The sequence below is a fragment of the Malaclemys terrapin genome, chromosome 1, assembly GCF_027887155.1.
Source record: "Malaclemys terrapin pileata isolate rMalTer1 chromosome 1, rMalTer1.hap1, whole genome shotgun sequence".
Taxonomy (NCBI): domain Eukaryota; kingdom Metazoa; phylum Chordata; order Testudines; family Emydidae; genus Malaclemys; species Malaclemys terrapin.
Window position 1 is genome coordinate 113,233,696 of NC_071505.1, and position 10,361 is coordinate 113,244,056.

General features: G+C 44.6%; 1 protein-coding gene across 1 annotated transcript; it reads left to right on the top strand.

Moving 5' to 3' along the window:
• The first annotated feature begins 1,526 nt into the window (after positions 1-1,526).
• On the top strand, positions 1,527-6,603 carry LOC128830462 (perilipin-3-like). The gene is made up of 8 exons (XM_054016292.1): positions 1,527-1,542; positions 2,096-2,175; positions 2,548-2,743; positions 3,888-3,970; positions 4,161-4,413; positions 4,861-5,057; positions 5,297-5,419; positions 6,005-6,603. Exons 2-8 carry the CDS (start codon positions 2,113-2,115, stop codon positions 6,410-6,412), a joined length of 1,323 nt encoding a protein of 440 aa, XP_053872267.1. The 5' UTR covers positions 1,527-1,542; positions 2,096-2,112; the 3' UTR covers positions 6,413-6,603.
• The last annotated feature ends 3,758 nt before the right edge of the window (positions 6,604-10,361 follow it).

Here is a 10,361-nt window from a genome sequence, read left to right on the forward strand (position 1 = left end):
TTCAATCCTTGAGGGGGGTCATTTAGGGATCTAGGGCAAAAATGTGTTTGGGGATGGGTCCTGCTTTGAGCAGGGAGTTGGACTAGATGACCTCCTCAGGTCCTTTCTAATCCTGGTATTCTATGATGACTGTCTCTGTTCTATTCAATGGATAATCTCAAGCTTTTCTTTGCAGCCATGTGGGGTAGAAACATTTATTTTTAAATAACAGCTGAGACTGACATAATCATATGACTGGGTTCCAGGCATGTGGCTATTGTGCCTCCATCTTAATCTGGTCATATCTAGTGGTGTAGCTGAACGTTACAGAGAGGGACTCAAGCCCCAAGGAGAACCCAGCAGACCATGTGTGCTCATGTTTTGTACACCTGCACAATCTGCTAAAGTAGCACCTCATATAGGCAGAGCTTGGATTGTGGGCAGGACTTGGGACAGTACCACCACTTCTTTTCCAATTCAATCCAATTTCAATTCAAACTCTGAGGGAGAACAATGAAGGGGGTGACAGAAGAATAAACACACTTTTCTCCCACCCGTCCCTGAAACAGAAAGTGGCACACTTTTCCTTTTTTCTGAAAGGGGGATGAAGGTGAATTATTTACCCTACCTAACTCTTGTTCCCCAACAAAATGCTTCACTATCTATCTAAGATATTTATATAGCCCTGATTGCCGGAGTATCTGAGCACCTCACAAAACTTCTATGAAGCATGGAAGCCATATTATCCCCACTGTACAGAGGGGAAACTGAGGGACAGAGAGGATAAGTGACTTGCACAAGGTCACATAGGAAGTCTGAGGTAGAACCTAAAATTGAACCCAGCTCAAATCCTAGGCTAGTATCCTAACCACTGGAAAAAACTACCTGTCTTCAATATGCCACTCCTTGTTCCAGTGTGCCAGTTTTTACTTTGAAACTATGGCCAACATGCAGGTGAAGCAGGCACATTGCTATCTGCAACCTTACCACCAGAGATGGTCTATGTTTGGCTGATTTTTTATTTGTTTGGGTTTTTTTATGGTTTTTTTTTTTTTTTTTAGAATTTTCATAACAAAATGAAAAGTTCTGTTTCAATTTTTTACCCTTTTCTCTACCTTATAAAAAAAAAAAACTTTTCTCTCCCTTTTCTCATTGGAAAGGGCAATGAAAATCAATGATTTTTTAAGTCACACAGGTGTTTTTGAAAATGTTACCCATCCTAACTAGCAACTGTTTCTAGGCAGGCTGTGGACTCCAAGTGAGTTCAGCTGCATGACAGCAAAGACCCAGTGGGGTTAATTGGAATCACATGTGGGGAATAACTCACTTCCCATCTTTTCAGTCCCCAAAGGATTTGCATTCTCCTATTGGTTAGCAAAGCCTTCTTTTCACTGATTCCCTGAACTGTCAGTCCTGAGTATTTCACTCCCTCCCCTCACAATTACACCAGCAGGGTTGTATAAAATCTGACCAGTGGGTGAGTGGAGTAAAGCAGTGTTTGGAATACTGAGAAAGGTCAGTGGGTTGGTTTGGGGCTGGTACTTGAAGGAGTGGAACTTGTTGGTGAGGCTTTTTAGTCTTTTTTTCATTGTTTATATAATTCCTTGGTCATAGCTTTGCAGTTATGCTACTAAGAAATGTTTGGATGTGTAAATGTCTGTATTAAGAAGCTGTGGGTAGGGCAGGGGTTGGGAAGCTGAGTCCGGGTAACTTAATGTTCACTGGTCTTAAGTCTCTTAGCTGGTGAGACAGGATCACATTCTTAACTTTCCTCCCCTGTAGTTTAGAACTATTAAATGGCCTCTAGTAGTAATGCCTTTAATGTAGTCTCAAAAGATGGAAGGCTTTCAACCACTCTGTGCCATAAGAAGGAATCCTCCTACTTACTTTCTCCTTAGCTGTAGTAGAACTGAAATATTTCTTGGTTTTTTATTTAATAAAAAAAAAAAAAGGCGGTGACCATGTGTTTAGCTCCCTATTCCTCTAAATATTTGTTCCTTGCCATTTCTTCTAGTCCCTCTTTGGAGTAGAACACAACTCTTGTCTTTAAGATCCTGTAACTTTTCCTGAAGAAACTTAACTTGTAACTTCAGGCCTGTTGTTTTGTCCTTTTCAGGTATATCTGATTATACCATGGCTTCTAATGGAAAAGAGACAACTATGGCATCCCCAGAGCATGGAGAGGAAGAGCAAGAGGTAGGTGCTCCCTCTTAAGCATTGCTGGTTCAACATGTGAATACAAAAGCTGGCTGGCTGTGACCTGGTAGCAGGCTTAACATATGCACACCTCAATGTCTAGAGATTTGTGCAGTTGCTCTTCCAGATGCTGCAAAATAGCTTAGTTTATAATATTTAAAAATGCTTCTTGCTTTAGTTCACCTTGTGACCCAGTACTCTAACTTCAGAAGCAGCTGTTGGGCCTCTTGGCTCTTCAGATTTTTGACCATTAAACAATCCTTTGATTGGGGGCAACACATCCAAGGGTATAACCACTTGAAAAAGTAATGGTTCAGCTCCACTATAGAACATTGCCTTCCTGACTCACTGTTCTGTCCCTTGCCTCACTAGAATGTCTTGAGGAGGGTGGCCAGCCTACCTTTAGTCAACTCTGCCTATGATCTGGCTGCCACTGCCTACGCCTCCACCAAGGAGAGCCATCCCTATGTGAGGTCCATCTGTGACATGGCAGAGAAGGGAGTGACGTCCATAACCAGTGTTGCAGTGAGCAGTGCACAGCCAGTTGTAACTAAGCTTGAACCTGAGGGTGAGTAAAGCATATATGCAGACCTTTCTGTTAGTATGGTACAATTTCTCAACAGTAGGATCTTGACACCCTGTCAGGAAGCTTCCATCTCTAAAACTCAGGTCCATGAAGATCAGTATGCCTTCAGTACTGGAAGAAAAGCTGGCAGTGGGGGTGGTGTGACTAATTAGGAATAATACAGTAGCCCATGCATGTAAACTAACATCTGCTAGAGGCTAACGAAGGGCTTTGTTTACAGTAATTGCTATTCCTGAACCTGCACCCTCCTTGACTGTATCCAGGAAGTGAGATCAGTGCTAAGCTCTTTCCATTGAAGGAGCAACACCCTTTGAAAGGTACCTAATTGCAAACTGAGATCTCCTCATTCTGCAACTAGAGAGGCTCAGAATCTAGTCTGTCACCACCAGAAGTTGGTCCAACGAAAGATTACCTCACCCACCTTCTCTAATATCTGGACCAACATGGCTACAACAACACTGCAAACGGATTACAACTGTTAAACTTGTCTTCACATCTGGCAATAGCCAGTCCCTAACTTGCTTCCTTCAGGAGAACAGTTAGTTGGACTTATCGCAGCCAAGACATTGCAAAAACTTCTTGGTGCCTTCCAGAGGGATGTTAAACTTTTGATCAAAAAGCTTCAGGGCTGTAAGACTATGGAGTGAGATCATTGCACTTTATTCAGAACATAAAAACCTCTCTCTTGGAGAGGGAGCCTGGAAAGTAATGCCTAGAATGCTTGGGCAAAGACAATTCTGTCAGTATAGATAGGAAGAGAAAGTATTCAGATGCCAGTCATAACAATCTTGATTGGGTAACTGAATTAAGATGCATGGGAGGAAATCTGGAACTATGAACTATTGAAGGGGACACTTTTGTTTTTTAAGAATTTTTACCAAAGAAAGCTCATCTCTTGGGGGAGAGGGAGGGAACCACCTTGCATGGGGAAGGAAGGGGGAAATAAAATCCTCCTGAAGGTCTTGAATTGGTGTAATTGTAAATGTGCAGCACCTACAACCCAGAACTATTGCTGCCTGAACATATTGGAGAACCGAAGATCTCATTACAGTTGTGAGCCAGGTTCTGTACATATGGCAGTAGCAACATTGACCAATTAAGCAATTAAACTCTGGTTTGTCTATAGTGACAACAGCAGAGGAGTGTGCTTCTGAAGTACCTGACAAAGTGGAGGATAATCTACCAATCCCTCAACAGACTGCTGATGAGGTAACTTTCACCACCCTCTCCCTAGACAAAATGACAATGCTATGTAAGATGCAGTTCTTCCCCCTGAAGATTTATGACCTATGGGGCAGAGCAGGTGGTAATTCCCCTCCCCCAACCTCAATCTCTGGGTCAATGGGGTATTATCACCCTGAATTACTGGACAATGTCTTGCTTGATCACTCTACTCTAGGTTACATCTGAAGCACAGGAGTTGGCATCTTCCAGACTGACAGATGTCAAGGAGACCATGATCAGAATGGTAGATATAACCAAAGAGGCTGTGCAGGACAGTATGAAGAGCACCAAATCAGTGGTAACTGACAGCATGAGCACAGTTGTGGAATCAAGAATGGGCCAATTGGCCATAAGTGGAATGGAAGCAGTGCTGGAGAAATCTGAAGAGCTCTTGGATCACTATCTTCCCATGACAGATGAGGAACTAGGTCAGAACAAATGAGCGACAGGTCTATTATCTTTAAAAGTTTAGGGTAATCCTCCCTTTGGGCCCAACTTCTCTCTAGGCTTCTCAGTCTTATGTCACCAAATGCAGGCTTATCCTACAGCCTTTTCATATCTTAACCCTCAGTCTCTGCTTTTAGTTGGTGGGCATGTAAAATGACTTGAGCAACAAGTGGGGACAGGGTGGTACTAGAAGGAATAATAGGCATGACTATTCATTAGTCAGTTTCACTATCAAAGTAGGCTGTGTGGTGCATGGGTTTTTGTTGTGCTTTTCTTTTAAGGCTGAAGTTACCTCTGTGCTACCTGATAGGTGCTAAGCCAAATGCTTGTTACAAGGGAGCTTAAGATTTAGCAGATCAGTATGACTTGTACTCCTTACCAATCTCTCAATCTGAGAGGGTGAACAACCTGAGCTTTCTTCCCTCTAGCTGAAATTGCTGAATCTGTGGAAGGGGCTGAAGTGTCTTCAGCACAACCACAAGAGCGTCGGAGCTACTTCGTGCGTTTAGGTTCCCTGTCGACCAAACTTCGCCAACGTGCCTACCGCTATTCCCTAAACAAGATGAGAGATACCAGTCAGAGCATCAGAGAGGCTCTTTCCCAGCTTCATCAAACCATGGGACTGGTAGGAACTCCACTATCTCTTAAAACTGATGCCCTTCAGGGCAGGGAACACCTCGAATTCTACCAGTGTAGAATGTGGTAGAATGAGGCTGAGACCTCATTCATGGTTGTGTTATGTAACTAGACCCTTCTACTCTTGATGCATTGAGCATACCACTCTGTGGGGTGAAGGCATTTCATAAACCATGGAACTAGAATAACTGATGTGCAAATGTCTCAATATGCTTAATCCACTTTTAGATTGAACACCTTAAGCAAGGTGTTTCTCTTCAAGAAGTCCAGGAGAAGTTCCATCACATATGGGTGAGCTGGAATAGAAAGCAGACACAAGGCAGTGAGATCAAAGATCTGGCAAAACCAGAGGTATGTACATTTGGGAGTGGAGGGGCAGCTCTGATCTGAGGTATGCCATTATTCTGAGCCTTGCAGGGTGGCTTATCTTTGGATAAGTAGCTGATAAATTCAGGTGACCTTACTTTTATTACAAAAACTTGTCCCCTTTGAGCCTTATAGACATCCCTAGAGTGATGTCACACCAGCAAGGTCTGCCCAAGAAGCATAGGGGGGAAAAAAAATTTTTAAACCCTCAGCACAGCCTGCGAACTGATTGTAGGTCATGGGTTTGCAACCAGTGACACCCCGTTAACTAACTTGGCTTAGCTCTGTTTTGACCTAGCTTGGATGGCTTATTGCCTCTGGTGTTAGCCTCCATTGTCACAAGTTGCTTCTCATAAGGAAGGGGCAATTTGGTTTCTTTATATTTCTCCTGGAAGAGTGCATGGCACACCCATTGCAGACCTTGTTGGCGCAAATAGTCTTTCCATCAGACGACCTTGATGACTACAATTAGTACCTTGCAACATCACCTGAGGTGGTGGTGGCAGCAGCAAGTTGGATGATCCTTATTGTGTTTTGAATGTTAGGATTAAACGTCTGTTTCTCCAACAGATGGAGTCCGAGACTCTGGCTATGTCCCGCAGCATTATCCAGCAGCTGCAGGATGCCTGCCAGATGCTAGTATCCAGCATTCAAGGTCTCCCCACCAACTTTCAGGATAAGGTGCAACAGGTGTATCACCACACGGAAGAGCTGCATGCTTCCTTCTCCACTGCCCATTCCTTCCAGGATCTCTCCAGCAGCCTCCTAACCCAGAGCCAGGAGATGGTGACCAAGGCCCAGGAATATGTAGATGAGCTGATGGCGTACATGATGGCAAATACTCCTCTGTCTTGGGTTGTGGGACCTTTCACCCCATCTGACAAGGTGTCTGCAGATTCCATTGAACCACAAAACCAAGAAAATGAGGCTGAGGAAGCTGAAGTCCTCACAGCATCCAAGGCTAAGGAGGACCTGTGACCTAGAAACATGAAGCTTCAACTTCTAAGGAAGAAGGCAAATTCATTCTGTCTTCCTTCTGACTACATGTGTACTAGCCTCCTTCTGCAGGAAAGACCTCAATGGCTGGTAGTAGTAAGCACTGTGCCTAGATCTCTACTAATGTCTGGGGGTGTATGACTGCTATAATGTAGATCACTTCTCCGCTCCAATACTACTTGTTTGCATTTAATATCCCTGTCTTCAAAATAAAATGTCGCTGCATTTGAATGAAGGTCTAACCTGTTCTTTCGAAGAGGTGATTTCTAGTTCTATAGTAGAAATCTGTGCCTGTAATTAGTCATACTAGATCTAGCCTTGTTTCTCAGTAGTGGCAACCACAGACATGTGTGTAGACACTTAGGCTAGGTCTACACTACCCACCTGAATCGGTGCGTAGAAATCGACCTCTCGGACGCGACAATCGATCCCTGAATCGACGCTCTTACTCCACTAGCGGAGGTGGGAGTAAGCGCCGTCGACAGAAAGCCGCAGAAGTCTATTTTGCCGCCGTCCTCACAGCAGGGTAAGTCGGCTGCGATACGTCGAATTCAGCTATGCTATTCACGTAGCTGAATTTGCATATCTTAAATCTACTCCCCCCTGTAGTGTAGATGTACCCTTAGAAGCCTGGGACACTTCCCCTATATACCATAGAAATTAAGGCTCTAGATTTGGTTCTAAGTAGTTCTCTATCAACTACTCACACCTGTCAACAAGCTTTAGTTTCTGGATAAACTTAGCAACAACAGTAACTTATTTCTGTTCTGGCATGGCTGTGGTAGAATTCTACTTGAGATTTCAGGTAGCAACTTCTGAAAAGCAAACAGTGCAGTTACTTTAAGATTCCTACCCCCAGTCTAGCCCAGGTTGGCTAGACACTACCTGGGTTGCTTAGTCCTGGGGCAGGAGCCAGGAGAAAATGAGGCAAAGGAATCCCAGGGGCATATCCTAAAACAGGGCTGGCCCTAGAGGGGCTCCAGGGCACAAATGTCACAGCCTATGAGATATTGGTTCTTCTGGTGGGGAAGGTGCCAGTGTGTAGATATAATCTCAAACATCAAGAAAATCCTTGATACAAAGGGCTGCATAAATCCACACTTTACAGCTGGAAATGTAAAAGGCTATCGTAGTGGGGTGGCTACCCTGCTCCTGCCTGGAAGGGCTTAAAACAGCCCTGGCAGAGGGCTGCAGCTCTAACAGCTAGGCTGATTGGGAAAGTAGCCACAGCTGGGCTATGCTATGGTAAATGAGGTTTTTATGATAGCTTAAGTGTGGCCTGGGTTTAGAAATGACTGATGGGAATAACAGGGCTGTGAATAACCTAAGACATAGGTCACTTACCATGTATCATAGCACCCTCAAGTTTGGCCTGGGTTTTAGATTAAAGAACTTTAAAAATAAAACTGCTCCTCTGAACTATAAAGTGTTTAAACACTGCTATGCAAGACCCCTGTGACAGCAATGCAAGTCTCATTTTCAAAAAGTGACTTGAGCACTTAGTGCCTAAGTCCTCAAGTCAATCAGTTGTAAAGGAAAGTTACATCTCTGAGGTCCAGCAATGCTGAGTGGAGCAATGCCTAAATGCCTTTTAGCACACAGGCCCCAATGTTTTTGCTTTCCCAGAATATGTGGTGCACGAAAACAGAACCCATATCCTCTATTATGGGCACTGTACCACCCTCATTTGAAATTCAAAAGCTTTTATTTTCATCTATTTTAGGATAAAATGTGGCTTATATATTTTTCATAGCAGTGATTGATATCTTGCCCATCTGGCAGGTAGATGGGAGGCAGTGGAAAAAGCTGAATTAATCACCCTTTGAGAATGAGGAGTCTGGTAGCATCTTTAAAGGCTACCAGATTTATTTGGGCATAAGCTTTTGTGGGTAAAGAACCCATTTCAGATTCTTCTGAAGAAGTGAGGTTTTTTTACCCACGAAAGCTTATGCCCAAATAAATCAGATAGGCCTGGCCTACACTATGAGTTTAGGTCGACTTTAGCAGCGTTAAATCGAATTAAGCCTGGACACATTCACACAACAAAGCCCTTTCTTTTGAATTAAGGGGCCCTTTAAATCAGTTTCTTTACTCCACCTCTGACAAGGGCATTAACGATAAAATCGGCCTTATTGGCTCAGAATTGGGGTAGTGTGGACAGAATTTGACGTTATTGGCCTCCGGGAGCTATCCCATAGTGCTTCATTGTGACCGCTCTGGACAGCACTCTCAACTCAGATGCACTGCCCAGGTAGACAGGAAAAGCCCTGTGAACATTTGAATTTCATTTCCTGTTTGCCCAGCACGGAGAGCATAGGTGACCATGATGGAGTCCCAGGATCGCAAAAGAGCTCCAGCATGGACCAAACAGGAGGTATGGGATCTGCTCACCATATGGGGAGATGAATCAGTGCTAGCTGAACTCCGTAGCAGTAAACAAAATGGCAAAATATTAGAAAAGGTCTCCAAGGCCATGAAGGACAGAGGCCATAACAGGGACGCACAGCAGAGCTGTGTGAAAATTAAGAAGCTAAGGCAAGCCTACCACAAAGCCAGAGAGGCAAATGGAAGGTCCGGGGCAGAGCCGTAAACAGGCCGCTTCCACGTGGAGCTGCATGCCATACTAGGGAGTGCAGCCACCACTACCCCAACCGTGTGCTATGACTCCATCACTGGAGAAACACACAGGGAAGAGGGTTCAGGGTATGAGGATGAAGATAATGTAGATAGCTCACAGCAGCAAGGAAGCAGAGAAACCCGTTTCCCCAACAGCCAGGATATGTTTATCGCCCTGGACCTGGAACCAGTAACCCCCAAACTCACCCAAGGCGTACTCCCAGACCCTGAGGGCACACAAGGGACCTCTGGTGAGTGTACCTTTGTAAATATTACACATGGTTTAAAAGCAAGTGTGTTTAATGATTAATTTGCCCTGGCAATCGCGGCCAGTACAGCTACTGGAAAAGTCCGTTAACGTGTATGGGGATGGAGCAGAAATCCTCCAGGGACATCTCCAGAAAGCTCTCCTTCATATACTCTCAAAGCCTTTGTAAAAGGTTTCTGGGGATGGCTGCCTTACCCCATCCGCCATGGTAGGACACTTTACCACACCAGGCCAGTAGCACGTAGTCTGGAATCATTGCATAACAAAGCATGGCAGCGTATGGTCCCGGTGTTTGCTGGCATGGAGACAACATCCATTCCTTATTTCTCTTTGATATCACTTTCCTGAGGATAACATTCACGGTCACCTGGTTGAAATGGGGTGATTTTATTAAGGAGACATTGAGAGGTGCCCATTCCTGCTTAGCTGAACAGAAATGTTCCCCGCTGTTAGCCACGCAGTGGGGGGTAGGAGTGAAGTGATCATCCACGATAATTGGGTGGGGGGGAGAAAGGGGGTTAGTTGGGTTTGTGCTGCATGTTAACCCGGAAACCGCAGCCCCTCCTCTTACATTGCAAATCCATTTTAAATGGCCAACCCAATGGCTGCTTGGTATGGGAAATGAGGGCGCTACTGTCTGAAACCATTCCCACATGTTAAGAAGGTTAAAGCCAAAAGACTGTGGCTTACCCTGGCTGCCTGCAAGCTGAAATCTGTTGCCTGGCACTGCGTGAGTGATCTCTCACACCAAACCGGCAGGCCTTCAATATAAGAGAAAAAATGCGACCTTGTAACAAAAGCACACGTGCTGTGTAATGTGAACAGCAAAATTTAATGTGAAAGAGTGTACCCATTGTTCTCTAAAATGTCTTTTTCAACCACCTCTCCCTTCTCCTCCACCAGCTGCAAATGTTTCTTCTTCACAGAGGCTAGTGAAGATTAGAAGGAGAAAACGGCGGACTCGGGATGATACATTCTTGGAGCTCCAGATGTCCTCCCATGCTGCCAGAGCACAGCAGAATGCGTGGAGGCAGTCAATGTCAGAGT